General features: G+C 48.7%; 1 protein-coding gene across 10 annotated transcripts in view; it reads left to right on the top strand.

Annotated features, from left to right (window-relative positions):
- The window catches only part of ACACA (acetyl-CoA carboxylase alpha), a 113,626-nt gene that overhangs the window by 86,448 nt on the left and 13,680 nt on the right, over positions 1–13,498 (top strand). For all 10 annotated transcript variants that reach the window (XM_021415725.1, XM_021415726.1, XM_021415729.1 and 7 more), the window contains 5 exons: positions 6,074–6,217; positions 6,935–7,055; positions 9,209–9,305; positions 11,389–11,485; positions 12,109–12,244. In XM_021415725.1, the coding sequence (XP_021271400.1) occupies positions 6,074–6,217; positions 6,935–7,055; positions 9,209–9,305; positions 11,389–11,485; positions 12,109–12,244 (595 nt within the window). The remainder of the gene's footprint in view (positions 1–6,073; positions 6,218–6,934; positions 7,056–9,208; positions 9,306–11,388; positions 11,486–12,108; positions 12,245–13,498) is intronic.

The raw sequence follows: 13,498 nt of genomic DNA, 5'->3' as shown, positions 1-13,498 counted from the left end.
TATAATTATTAATGCATGATATGAATCTTTCTGTAGTGGCACAGCTAGACTATTATGGAGACACATTTGGGTGTGGGGTGTTGGAGAATACCGACCAAGGGGTGTCCAGGAGGTGTCAGCCAGGCGCTCACACTCAGTGGCAGCTCCGTGGGGACATCCCCAAGGTTGTCCTGCTGCTGGGTCACAGCACGGGGCAGTAGAGCACGGTGCTTTCCTGGGTGGAGGCTGCTTCCTTCAGCTCGCCCAGAGCAGGTGCAGGACCTTGGGCTGGTGGAGGTTTCCCTGCTGTACGTTACCAGTGCTCACACACCAACAAAGCCAGTCCGAGAACCGAGGTCAGAATAGTTGTAGAGTCATAGAATGGTTGAGTTGGAAGGAGCCTTAGGGCCCATCCAGCCCCAGCCCTGCTGCAGGCTGGCTGCCTCCTGGCAGATCAGGGGCCCAGGGCCCCATCCATGGCACTGGGCACTGCCTGGGACAGGGCACGAAGGGCTGGTGGCACAAAGGGCTTCACTCTGCCTAGAGAAGTTGTGAGCAGGATGGGTGCCTGAGCTTCAGACAGGTGCAAATAAACACCGGCCTTCATTTCTACATTTTATTTTTAATTGCCTTTCTTTAAGTGGTGATATTTGTGTATTGTTCCCATTAGAGACAATTTACGTTCCAGACATCACATTATCAGTCCCTTTATGTTTGCTTAGGGAAGAAAGTCTAATAGATTTCTGTTGACTTTTTTTTTTCTCCCTCCTTCTATCATTTTTAATATGGATCTCGATCAATTTATCTGTGTGGATGGTGCTTGTACAGTGTGGGCGTGCAGTATTTATTCCCACTAAACAGGAGTTCAGCATATTGGCCCCTATTCTGCCTATTTAAATCTCTCCCTGCACATTCTAGGGAAACTCTTTGTGTTTTAAACCCCGTATACATTTCATGTAGCAGGAATTGCACCCTAGTTGCTAGTGGTCCTTTAAGGTATGTTTTACTGGAGTGCTCTGTCACCTGATATCCCACTGGAGCTGAATGGAAGAAGACATTTTTCAAACATGTCCCAGAAGAGCTGTTCTGCCCTCCCATCTCTCAAGGTGGCCCTGGGAGCGTGTCAGGATGATCTGCCTATGGCTTTTCTCTGCTGTGAATCAGAGATGCGTTTTCTGCCATTCTGGATGGTTGAGTGGGAGCTCTAGGAACTGCTCTGGAAAACTGTCAGATATCCCATGATTAAGCCCCGAACCGTGCTACAGAGTGAACAAAGTTTCACTGTCTTGTGCTGGAGCTGTCCCCTTGGTTGGTCTCTAAACAAGAGGGTTCTGATGGGGCGCAGGAGGTGGCCGAGGGAGGTGACCAAAAGCGAGATCACTAAGTATCATGGAGACAATTATTAATACTGTTTGTAGGGCTGTTGTCCAGAGTAGGGAACCCCTTGCTAGGACAGATGGGATTTATGAGTGTTTGGACCATGTAGAACAGGGGCCTGTAATTTTAGTTTGCAAAGTATGCTGAGTCCTTTTGATTTACCACTGGCTGATGAGTGACCTTGAGCAAAACATGCCGTCTCCCTACGCCGTGAAAGGAGAGCTAGGCAGGAATTTTTTGACAAGACATTTTTCATTTGAAAATGCCGATTCACTGGAACGGGAACTCTTCAGGAAAAGGTATTGGTTTTGATGAATTCCTCATTTGGAATTTTTTCATTTTGTCAAACAAAAAGCTCTTCTATTCCAGCTGAATTTTCATTCCAAATGAACTTGTATTTCTAATATCTCCATTGAAGATTTCAGAAGTCAGAAGCGAGCGTCATGATCCCGTCTGATTGGTCACATCTTGGGATTGCAAATTTTGCCGTCCAGAAGAGGAAATTTTCCAAATTCCCCATGCATTCTTACTGGAAGGAGAGGGTTTCCTCCCAGTAACGTTTCATGTCGCCATCTGCATTAGCCAGGCGCTTCGGGATCTTCAGGCAGAAGGCGCCGTGGCACGGCCAGCTGCAGCGGCAGCGTCCATCTGGATGCGTCTTCCCCTGCTGCCTCCCATGCAATTGCTTCTTCCCCTTCCCCCTCTGATCTCCCCAAATTAAAGCAAGGAGAGGCCTCCACTGGCAGGCCCTGCTCTGGATTTGCAGTCAGGAGCCATCTCCAATAACCATCAGGCTGTCAGCTTCCCCCACCTCCCCCTGCCTCCCACCTCCCCCATCACTCACCAAAGGAAAAAAAGAGCTGGAGCCACAGCTTGAAATATATCATGCAATAGTGTATCATGAATTTCTTGTGAATCACATTGGTGAAGCAGGTTTATTTATTTCTGAGACTTTAAATCAATACAAAGTAGGTCTCTTAGTTCTGAAGCTGGGATGGAGTGTGAAAAAATGAGCCCATTGTACTCTTAAAACTTTGGGGAAAGGAGATGACAGCTATATAATTCCATTTACCAGGCACTAGGGGCTTTAATGTGAAGGTGACAGGGAGCTCTTTGTGCATTTAGAGCACCATATCTTCTAAATAAAAGATCTGTAGACTTGATAGTGGAGTATAGCTCTGACTTTAATAATCTCCAAGCATTAGACCGAGCCAATATGTTCCCAAGTCAGAAGGGTCCCCCACCGAACGCTCGTAAATTAGAAGTGCAGGAACTGCACACGCCACTAGATTAGAGATGCAAGAAGTGCACCCGCTCCTGCTGCATCTCCCCCAGCCTGCTTCTCTGCCTGGAGTTGCTTCTCTTTTGCCCTCTAATGACATGAAACGCGTGGAGGAAGAGCTGAGCGATGGAAATGAACGCCGTAAGATCTGTTGAGGCTTGACTGCACGTAATGGCAGTCAGGTTTTAAGTTCCTACACTGTGTTTTCTGATGAGACATTCGTTCTGATCATTTCTGCCTGTTTATGAAAAATAGGCTATTTATAGTATGTGCATGTGCCTTTCTGCTTCAGGTTTCTGGCAGATAATATAAATTGTGGGATGGGAATTGCAATTATTGAAATTATTTGGATAAAAATCTGGCACTTATATTTGATATAAACACACGATATGCTCTGAATAATAACAGCACTTATGTTACATGATGATTCCCATTCAAGCCCTCTGCTGTCATTTTTTCCGATCTTTCATCTTTGATGAAACATTTGAGCCAATCAAGTTTGCAGGCAGAGCAGCTCGGCGATGAATGTCTCAGCTCCAGCAGCTCGGCTTCTGCAAAGGAGCACGGCGAGAGCCGCTGGTCAGCGCGGGTTGGAGGGCTAGGAGATGATCAGCATGCACGTGGCCTGCCCATAGGCCTGGTGGGAAGGGCCTTCTGAAGGCAGAAGGGGCTGCTGGAACCCTGCTTCTCCTTTGTACTTCCCAAAAGATCCTCTGTAGTGAAAAGAAACGCGGTGTCCTCCTAGGACAGCTTCTGTGGAACAGATGAGATAGGTGGTGGCAGTTCTGCTGGGGTATTTTCTAAGCGTGGGGTATCAAAGGCTGTGTTATCTGGGATGTGGTTTGTGTTCTTACAGCCACGGGCTGAGCTTTAACACGTGCAGTTCTAGATCTGCCATCTCCTTTGGAGCACTTCACTGATGTCCTCATCTTTTTGTTGAGATGGAGGTGCAGAGGAGTCAGAGCAGCTGCAATGAACGGGAAACTGGAGATGATATCCCAAGTGCCGGGCACCGGAATGCTGCAGTACAGTAAGGGGAAACCTCAGAAGGAGCAAGTGTGGGATCTGTGTGCGGGGCCAGTGACCCCCAGCTGTTCCTTATTACTGATGGCGTGTCACAGTGGGCTGGGCAGAAATGTGTCTTCTGGATTTTGTAGAGTGGACGGAATTTAAATTTAAAGCCAATTTCCTGGGGCCAGAAGCTTGCTGTCCAATGCCTTGCTGTTTGTGGATGTTCTTCTTTGTCTGGTTTCCCATCAGATAAGGTGAAAGATTAGAGGTTAAGCCTTACTGATAAATTCAGGTTCGTGTGTGTTGTGTATCTGAGCTTTGGGAGTTGGCCTCTGTCCCTTTCCACCCCTCTTGCTGCACCTTTCCTCATCTCTGCTCTGTGGTAGCTGTATCTTTGTCCCTGGGGAGCAAGTGACCTCTCTGCCAGGAAGGACCCGCTCTGCACACTGAGCCCTGGTTGTGTTCCATTCAGGCTTTAATCCCATGCAGTCTTCCCTTGGTTCTGGCCTTCTCCATTTAACTGATTGGCAGTATTTCTAAATCCACTCGTGCCTCTGCTGACCGCGTGTCTTATTGAGGAATATCTGAATGGGTTAATTGCAGAGGCATCAGTTCTGGGCTCCTCCAGCAGACGTATTCCCTTTCACCCTTGGATATTTTCTTGCAGAAACATTTATACAGCGATATGCATTGCGCCATTTAAAATTGTTAATTGGAGATTGAATTACTTGTCAGCCTTTAAAAATGTAGTCCTGCGAGGTCAGAGATGAGGCGGTTAGCAGAGCCGAATGGATGAGCCCTTGCATTCATTTTTCTCCAGCCCCGTATCACTGTGTGCGCTGCTGGCCCCTCGCTGCCTCCTGACCTCTGCTCCCAGCTCAGCTGCAGCAGGCACACGGGCCAGCCACGTCACCCCTCTGCACAGCCTTAAACGCAGCCCGGGGCTGCGCTGCCGACAAACGGTGATGGGTGAATGCTGCTGGGGGGGGCTCTGTTCATGCAGCCCCTCGCAGTGCTCTGCCACTTCACGGAGATGTCTGCGGCACTCGGGAGAAGGAGCTGCATATCTGTCTTCATCTCCAAAAAGGGATTTAGGGGCGCGAGCAGGCGGTATATTAGGCTGCTTTCACTGCCTGTCAGCGGCGGTAAACCTGCGCTGTCGGCGCAGTCTCCAGATAAGCGGCAGCAGAGGCCCATTTTGCATGTGCATACGTTTGCATTAGTTCATAGATGGGGAGTTTAAATCCTCTTTATTTTTATTTTCCTCTGCGGAAAGCATTGAGCTAGGCTTGTGACTGGCATCCCGAGGCTCGTGCTTTCCTTTGGAGTTAGCAAACGGTAGTGTCGTACCTTTGCAGTTAGGTAATGGTGGGCACAGGGCACGACCTCAGCCTCGATTAACTGGTGTGTGCAGGAAGAACACTGCTTGTCCAGGGCAGCTTACGGCCAGAGCAGAGCTTCTGTTCTCCCATCCCTTGGACACCTCTTTGTCCTCTGCCCGAAGGATCGGATCCCGAGGAGCATGGCACCCCTGTGTCCCAGCAGCGCTCCTGGCAGGATGTCAGGCGTTCTGCCCTCAGAAGCGGTCAGAGCCGAGCACCCCATCCTCTGCACTGCCCTGGGCTCGGGCTGATCCTCCCCTGGGGGCCCTCGTCCTGAGTGGAGCTGTGCTGGGGGGTTGCCGGGGGAGGACGGGTTGTCTGCCTGCGTCTGAGGGGGTTTTAAGATCTAAATGAAGCAGGTATGTAATGCCCTCTGTCTGTTAGAAAGACTCAACCCATAAAAATAACAAACGGCATATATTTGCTAGAATGTCAAAGTTATGAGTTTATTTTGTAATGATGTGCTCCTGCCTTCATGAGGTAAACTGGCCGTGGCAGAGGTGTTATTAGTAATATGGACTCATTGGAGCAGAAAGCCGAGTGACCGAGAGATCAGTGTATCAGTCAGCGAGAGGGCAAATGGAAAGAGACAGCGGGGGAATGAGAAAAGAGCTGCGGAGCCCGGGCTGAGGATGGAGATGGAGCCGTGCGGGAGAGTCGGACGCGGTGCTCATCTGATCTCCCAACCTCTCTGAGAGCTGGGGCTTTGTCTTCGCTGTACCTGCTGCAGCACGTGGCTTTTCTCCCCGGTTAAAGGTTTCGCTGTGCCCGGGTCAGTGCTCAGGAGACTTGTTCATGTCTCAGCTGCTCAGAAAGGGCAGATGGGACAACTGCCTCGGCCTCAGCTTTCCACGTGTGCCATTTCCCTTGGAAATCCGTACCTGCAGATCTTAGCCGTGCGCAGGGCATGGGAAGCTCTGCTGGGAGCCGTCGCTCCGTCCCGTGGTGCTGTAGTGACCGTGACTTGCTGTACGCATCCCCTCAGTCAGCACCTGCTGCCCGCGTCCCATCCCCTGATGGTTTCCCTGCTTTTCCTTTCAAGGTGCTGGGACGGGAAGTGTACACCTCCAACAACCAGCTGGGCGGGATCCAGATCATGCACAACAACGGGGTGACGCATGGCACCGTGTGCGACGATTTTGAAGGAGTCTACACTATCCTGCTGTGGCTTTCCTACATGCCCAAGGTAATTCCTGGCCCTGCAGGAATGCAGCATGTCCCTCCCCGTTCCCTTTGTTCACAGGGCTTTGGGGAGGAGGGCGGACTCTCTAAACATTTTTTTTTTCCTGTGTTTGTAGCAAAATGATTTAGACTTGTGGTGGAAGCAGTTGGGCATTGTGGTACTGAGCCGTGAAGCTGGGATGAGGGGCAGCCTGGTGCTGCTGGGTGTACTCTCACATCACACCCCTGGCATCCTGACTTTAGCACTCTCGGTGGCAGGACTTGATGTCAGCAGTGGGTTGTCTCTTCCTGAGAAGCTCTCTAAGTTCCTCTCTGAGGCAGTAATTTGTAGGAGCTGATGTACATGTGTTAGCTGCTCTGCAGCCAGGAAGGCAGCAGTAAGAACACACAGGTCACCTTCCTTCAGGAAAGAGTGCATGAATGAGTCCAGTGGCCTGGTCACCTTTAGAAATTAAATTGCCAGCCCTTGCAAATGCTGTTAGTGCCTAAAGTTCAAGAACGAGTAAAGCACAATGCAGACCAGGTGATGCTGAAGGAGGGGTTCTGAGAGTGTGTGGAGCACCCTGGAAGTTTCTTCAGACTCCTGCCAAGGCTCCGAGATCCCATGTTACAGGGCTGTACTGTGCAGTGGGAAGAGGACTCCGACCAGGTGCTTTAGATTTGGTGTTTGATGCAAAGCCACTTAGAATTACTACTTTCAATATTTTTCTTTTTTCCTTAGAGCGTATACAGCCCTGTTCCTATCCTCAAGGTCAAGGATCCTATAGACAGAGCCATAGACTTTGTTCCTACCAAGACTCCCTATGATCCTCGCTGGATGCTGGCGGGACGCCCCAATCCAAGTACGTAGATCTGTGGTGGTCGGGACATGCTGTGTTGTGTCTCGCTTCAAGGCACTCAAGGTTCCACATCTGTTACTGCTTTGTCAACAATCCAATTTCAGCATCCAGTTGTTATTACTCTGGTGCAGTTCTGTGCCCATTGCATAGTTAGAATTACAGAGACCAAAGAATGAGGGTATGGTAGCAAATGAGGCTGGAGGCCTTGTGTGCTAACCCTGCGAGTCTGGATCTTTTTTCTGTGGTACTTCAGGACTTGAATCAAGCCAGGAGCATTCTGAAGCTTGAATCTATCTATTCTGTCTGGAGATTCTCTACAGCTGCTTCCAGCCTTGAAGTATGCTGTTCTGCCTCTTGCCCCCAGCCAGGCAGCCCGTGAATGTGGATGGTTTAAAAGGATCAGGCTGGCTGGAATGGGAAGAAAAGTCCAAGGCCTGCATCCAACTACATTTCAGAGCTTATGAAATGATTAGTTCTAAGGGATTTAGATACAATATACAAAAATAGCATGTAAATTCCGAGTGCTGGAGAACATTTACAAGTAATAGTTACTTTTATAGACTTTCTTTTTACGGTTCAGAGGAAAGCACAAATACAAAAGTGTTTATGCTTGAGGAATTGCACAGCATTCCTGCAGATCTTGGAGAATAAATACGTTGGAAGCACTGCCAACCGCTGAACCCCCACGCATGCACTTGGGGTTGTGCAGCCTGTGCGTGTACAAGCTGCAAACTGGGTGACCATTATGCCTGCTGTTATTAATGAGTTTGGGGGGCTAAAATGAGATTTGTGATAAACTAAGTTTTCTGTTTTTGGATAATATTTTTTCATCATCTCTCAAGTAATTCATCCAGCTGTCTGAGCGCAGCAAACGCTGGCTTCCAAATCGAGTGACTTCAGATTTTAATTTAGTGGAAGCGTTAAGGAAAGCAGATGATTCCCTGTGATAAGTTAAAGCAGATATCTCCTAGGTGAAAAGTTAAAGCCATTTATTAGAGGAGATATTGCCGTGATATTCTTCAAACTGACGCCCGACACGAGGCCAGAATCTAAACGATCAGCTTTGGGCTCACGATAAAGAGATAATTTTGAAATGGATGGTCACATTTTACAGTGGGGCCACAGAGGCAGGGAATGTAGAACACAGTAATTACAAGTTTGGTCTTGATAAAACACTCTCCATCCTGTTTAAGTCAGCAGAGGTTAGCTTGCTTGGATCTCCACTTTTAATTGGTTTTAGACTTGGGTTTGCAGAAGCAAAGGTGCTTGTTCAGATTAAAGCACTCCTCAGAAGCTCTGTGCCAAGGCCTAAAGCAGGGAGGTTTTTTGGTTGGTGTTTTTTTTGGCAGAAGCTTCATGAAGTCCCAGAGAAGAGCCAGACTCCCACGGGAAGTTGTGCTTTGTACCTGTTGGGTGGGCAGAGGCTCTGGGTGGCAGTGCGCTCTTCAGGGGTTTGATTTCCTTGAGGCCCTGGGAAGTGGCTGCTGCTCTGGGCCGGTGGGTCGGTGTGACAGCGCGTGGTGCCTCCTAGAGCCTGCTCCAGTTTATGGGATGCAGCTGGTATCTGCACGGAGCGAGCCGGCTTTCAGTGCGCAGCACTTTGCTTCAGGTTTTCCCGAGGAATGTGTGAAACGCTCTCAGATGTGCCATCTAGTTTTCAAGCATTATGGAATTTTTTGCATTTCTTCAGCGTTTGTTCTTTACAGGAGATAGCAGGCAGAATCCGGAGAAGAATGCAAGCCAAGTTTTAAAATAGAAATAGGCATTTTGAAAAACATCTTTAATGACTTTGCTGCCTCCTGACAAATGTTTGTCGTATCTTGGGAAAAAAAAAGTTATTTATTTAAGAGCATGCAAAGTCCCTCTGCTATCTGAACCCCATCGTTTAACAATAAATGATGCTTTTGCTGATAAATGACTGTCTTTATGCAGGCTAGCAAATGAAATAAGACATGATGGCTGAAGGCAGACAAATGCTCAGCTGTCTAATGTTCCCTTGTATTATAATCTGTTTAAAATTAAATAAATAAATACATCAAAAGGCAGCGCCGCGTTCTCCACTTGGCGTTTTTAAGCAAGTTTCCGTTGCTCCTTTTGTATTCTGACTTTTTCCTTTCCTCCCACTTCTGATGTCTCCATTCTCCCCTTCCTTTTAGGTCAGAAAGGACAATGGCAGAGTGGTTTCTTCGACAATGGCTCCTTCCTGGAGATCATGCAGCCCTGGGCACAGACGGTTGTGGTTGGCAGAGCAAGGTAAATGCTGAGAGACATTTTAGATGTTTGTAGAAATCGTGTTTTCATCATGCTTTACATTTTTTCTGGAACCTCATTTCAAAGTTGATAGTAAAAATAAGTCATTACTTGAATAGGATACTTCTTTACCACACGAATGGAGCATGCACTGCTCATTGCTCCTGTCTTGCTTGGAGGTGACATGCACAAAAGCCAAAAAGAGAGAGACTGTTAAAAATGACAGAAGACAAAACCTGTTTCTCTGGGTACATGGTCACAGCGAGGCCTTCCTGCGGCTGTTAGCCAAAGGGATGGTGCACAGCTTAGAGTCCTGAGGTCACTCTTGACTTGCAAGAGAAGTTCAGCTAAAACTGGAACAAATTGCAAGAGACTCTGCAAGCGAAGAGCTTAACATTGAAACTTGCATGGAATTGTTTGCAGCATTTTCCAAAGCAGCATCTGCTGATCTCGGGTGTCTTCTGTGCTGCAGAAATGTGCGGCTCCAGGGACCTGGAGCTGTCACTTCCCCTTGCCTTGCTGGGAAGTAGCACCTGTGTAGAATTCTAAAATGTTCCCTGTTGGCTTGAGATTTCGATCCCTGCCTCTAAAAATAGTTGCAGCCTGTGTCGCTCTGGGTGCATGCACTCTGAGCTGGCAGGAAGCAGAAGCCTGCAGGTAGGGTCCTGGATGCAGGTCACAGCTGGGCTCAGGAAGCCCTCAGTCACCTTTTTTAGTTCCTTCTTTAGTTGGGCTATTTTTTTTTTTTTGTCCCCTAAAATTGCACCGAGACTTCCCTTGGACTCTCCTAGAGCAGAAAGTGCTCAGGAGGCTGCCTGTTTCCTTAGGTCCCGTATCAGAACGTGGGCTGCTCCTGCCCGGCCGAAGGGCTCTGTGCAGCTCGGCTCTGCCAGCGGGAGCTCCGTGTCTGTGACCGCTGCTGGTCCCAGGGGTTCCCTTCCACTCAGAACTTTGTCTGATCTTCACACGTTGTTGAAAGGAGCCTAAAATACCCGCAGACTCCACTCCGAACTGCAGCATGTAACCCTGGGTTGTCCCGTGACCTTGTGATACACTTCAGTATTTTTATCTGCCGTCTGTAACACGCTAAAGTTTTATCTCACGAGGTACTCTCACCTTGTAAAGGCTTTTATGTTGAGCAGTATTCCAGGAAAAAAAACAGCCCATGGCTTGGCAAAGCTGGGAGGTCTCCATCTAGGCCAGTGCTCGACCCCTCTTGCAGCTCCTTGTGACAAATTCTGAGTTGCTCTGGGCTCTTGCATGCACACGTATATATAACACAAATGAAACCAACTTCTTTGGAAAGCAGCGGCACTTTGAAAAAACAAATACACATGTATTCTTCTGGGATTGTTCCTATAAGTGCTGCCAAAACTCATCTTTTGTATGTATGTTTGGAATATGTGTGCTGTTGGCTGTAAATTGTCTTTTATTATTCTATGGCAACTTGTCCAGGGACACACTATAAAACAAGATGTAGCATCTTCATGTGCTAGCCTGATAAAATTTATATGAAGTATAATGGAAAACAGAAGTTGTTTTGAGCTGTTTTCAAGTTCAATAAATAACTGTAATACTTGGATAAAGATGTTCTTTATTAGGTCACATGGGCCCTAATATAGAAGTTATAAGTTACCGATTTAAGACGGCTTCTGCAATTACGGGTTTCCAGGCAGACTCTTCATCACAGCGAATGGGAATGTGCTCAGCCCCCTGGTGCCCATCGCCGTGCTGTCCCGCCTCGGGTGGCTGCAGCTCTGGGATGGGGGCAGCGAGGCAGCCGGCCCCAAACCTCTGCCCCGCGCTGCACAGCTAGAGGGAGTTGTAGCAGCAGCACAGCTGCAGCAAGTTCTATTCTGCTTCATTTTCAGCGAGGCACGTGGCGGTTTGTAGAACTAGAACTCTAAATTCGGCTCTGAAATTATCCGGCCGCATGCCCGAGCTCTTCAAAAAGGCCACGGCGCGGCCTCCTCCTCCATTTGCGTGCATTGTTTGTCTCTTCTGAGTATTTTGATGCAAATTGGAAAAATTGTCTAGTTGTGTAACAGTGAAAATACGAATTCTGACGCGTCTCCCCTCCTTTCAGGCTGGGAGGAATACCTGTAGGAGTAGTTGCCGTAGAAACCAGAACAGTGGAGCTGAGCATCCCCGCCGATCCCGCGAACCTGGACTCGGAGGCCAAGGTCAGCTGAGCGTGCTTGGTTGTCCTCTGCAGATGTCTCTGAGAAAAGAGCATTTGTTCTGGTGGGATTTTTTTTTTTCTTTCAAATACGGGACACAAGTAGAGCCAGTCCTTGGCTGGGAGCAGGGGCGGCTGTGTTGGCAGTTTGCTACACGTTCCCCGGTAGTTCTGCTTCTACTGTGGGCTAGCTGAGATGCAGGGAGTGAGGTGCTGGAAACATCATTTCCCTGTTCTCTGGCTGTGACCGTAGTGTTTCATGCTCTTGCTGCTTTGACATTTTGTTTTTCTCCTCCCTGATTTCACAGCTGTGGCCCTACATTGTCTCTTCTGGGTCTTCTCCTTTGCATATCCTTTTCTTTCTCCTTCTCATTCTTACAGCAGTCACAGCACCAGGCTTCCCGTGCTATCTCCCCATGGGTAAATCAGGGGCATCGCTCCTCTTGATGCTGGTGACAGAAGGATTGTCCCAGTTTTTCTGCAGGCAAGCAGATCCTATGCACTTTGTGTGCTCTGCTCTGCATCGGTTGTTCCACATTGCAGTTCTTGCTGCAGCTGTTTCTATATATTTTTTTGTGCTAACTCCTAAGGTAATGGAGGGCTTACTGATCTTTCTCCTTCCCGCAGATCATCCAGCAGGCTGGTCAGGTGTGGTTCCCCGACTCTGCCTTTAAGACAGCCCAGGCCATCAACGACTTCAACAGAGAGGGGCTGCCTCTGATGGTCTTTGCCAACTGGAGGGGATTCTCTGGTGGCATGAAAGGTAACGGCACTCGTGTAGTCCATGGTGTTGTCCTGCAGGGCGGTGCTGCTGTACCTGTGGTGGTGGCAAAGGGTTTTGTTCTTCTCCTCCCTGCTTGGCTCTTGTCTTTAACAGCCAGTGCGGGAGTAACACTGAATGTGCCAAGTGCAAATCTGAGATCAGGTTCTTCTCAATGTAACAACACAGCTGTATTTTTATACATACCCTCGCATAGGGTTACAGGAACTGGCCAGACCAGCTACAGTGAGAACAAGTAATTGGGCTGTAACAGTGGGCTAGTTGCTAACAAAGTTTACAGCTGCCAACCTGGGCTAATTAAGCGCTAATCTCAGGAAACACCTTCTGCTTTATATCGTTCTGCCTCAGCTTTGAACTGGGGCTGGGTAAGCCAGCAGTTCTGGGTAACAGAAGCTCACGCTGTACCAAGTGGAAGCGCTGACAGCACTGTGTGAGTCGGGGACGGGCTCCCAGGCCCGGGCAGTCCTTCTGGTGGCAGTGCTTGCTCACACGCAGGGTTATAAAATTGCTCAGTTAATGTACTGGCAGTTAGATTTCTGTACCACATATTGCTACTTGAAATTCTGTGAAGTGCCAGGAACGTGAGATTGATACTATAAAATGTAAATAAGTGAAGGATTACGGCCTTTTACCTCTGTGCAGCACTTAGCACACAGAAGGAACGTTACAGGTCTGCTAACAGCAGAAGTTCCCACTGGGGAGGGCTGCCGTTGTGACAGTGCGCGTGTTCCTCAGAAACTGCGTAGCTTCCGAGCTGGAACCAGAGGCCCAGGGTGGAAAAGAAGGTGCTCGTGTGTGGGAAGATGCCAGCGCTGCATTGCGCATCCCCAGCGACCTGCACAGCAGCTCCTGGCAGAGCAGGGAGAGACGGAGCCGCTGCGTGGGGCACGCTCTGCCATGGCCTTCGCTGGGGGCCCGGGGGCAGCCCCACTCCCTCCCGAGCTCACTGCGCTCCTCGGGGCCGTGTTGGCAGTGTTGGTTTCAGCGCTGCCTGGGGATTATGCAGGGAGGGAAAATAAACAATTATGCCACCCCTCAGTGCACACAAACACACTGCCAGGAGCCGGCTGCACTGTGGGTAAAATGACTCCAAAATTGTGTGTAATGAGTAGGAAAAGATTAGAGACAGCTCTTGCTATGCTGAAAATTGACATTAGCAGAGGGGGGAAAAAAAAAAAAAGCAAGCAAAGGAGAAAAAAAAAAAAAAAAAAAAGCCCAGCCCCTTTACTCGTCGGC

Source organism: Numida meleagris, chromosome 18 (genome assembly GCF_002078875.1).
Source record: "Numida meleagris isolate 19003 breed g44 Domestic line chromosome 18, NumMel1.0, whole genome shotgun sequence".
Lineage (NCBI taxonomy): Eukaryota > Metazoa > Chordata > Aves > Galliformes > Numididae > Numida > Numida meleagris.
The sequence above is the reverse complement of the archived record's forward strand: the minus strand, read 5'-3'. Positions and strand labels throughout refer to the sequence as shown.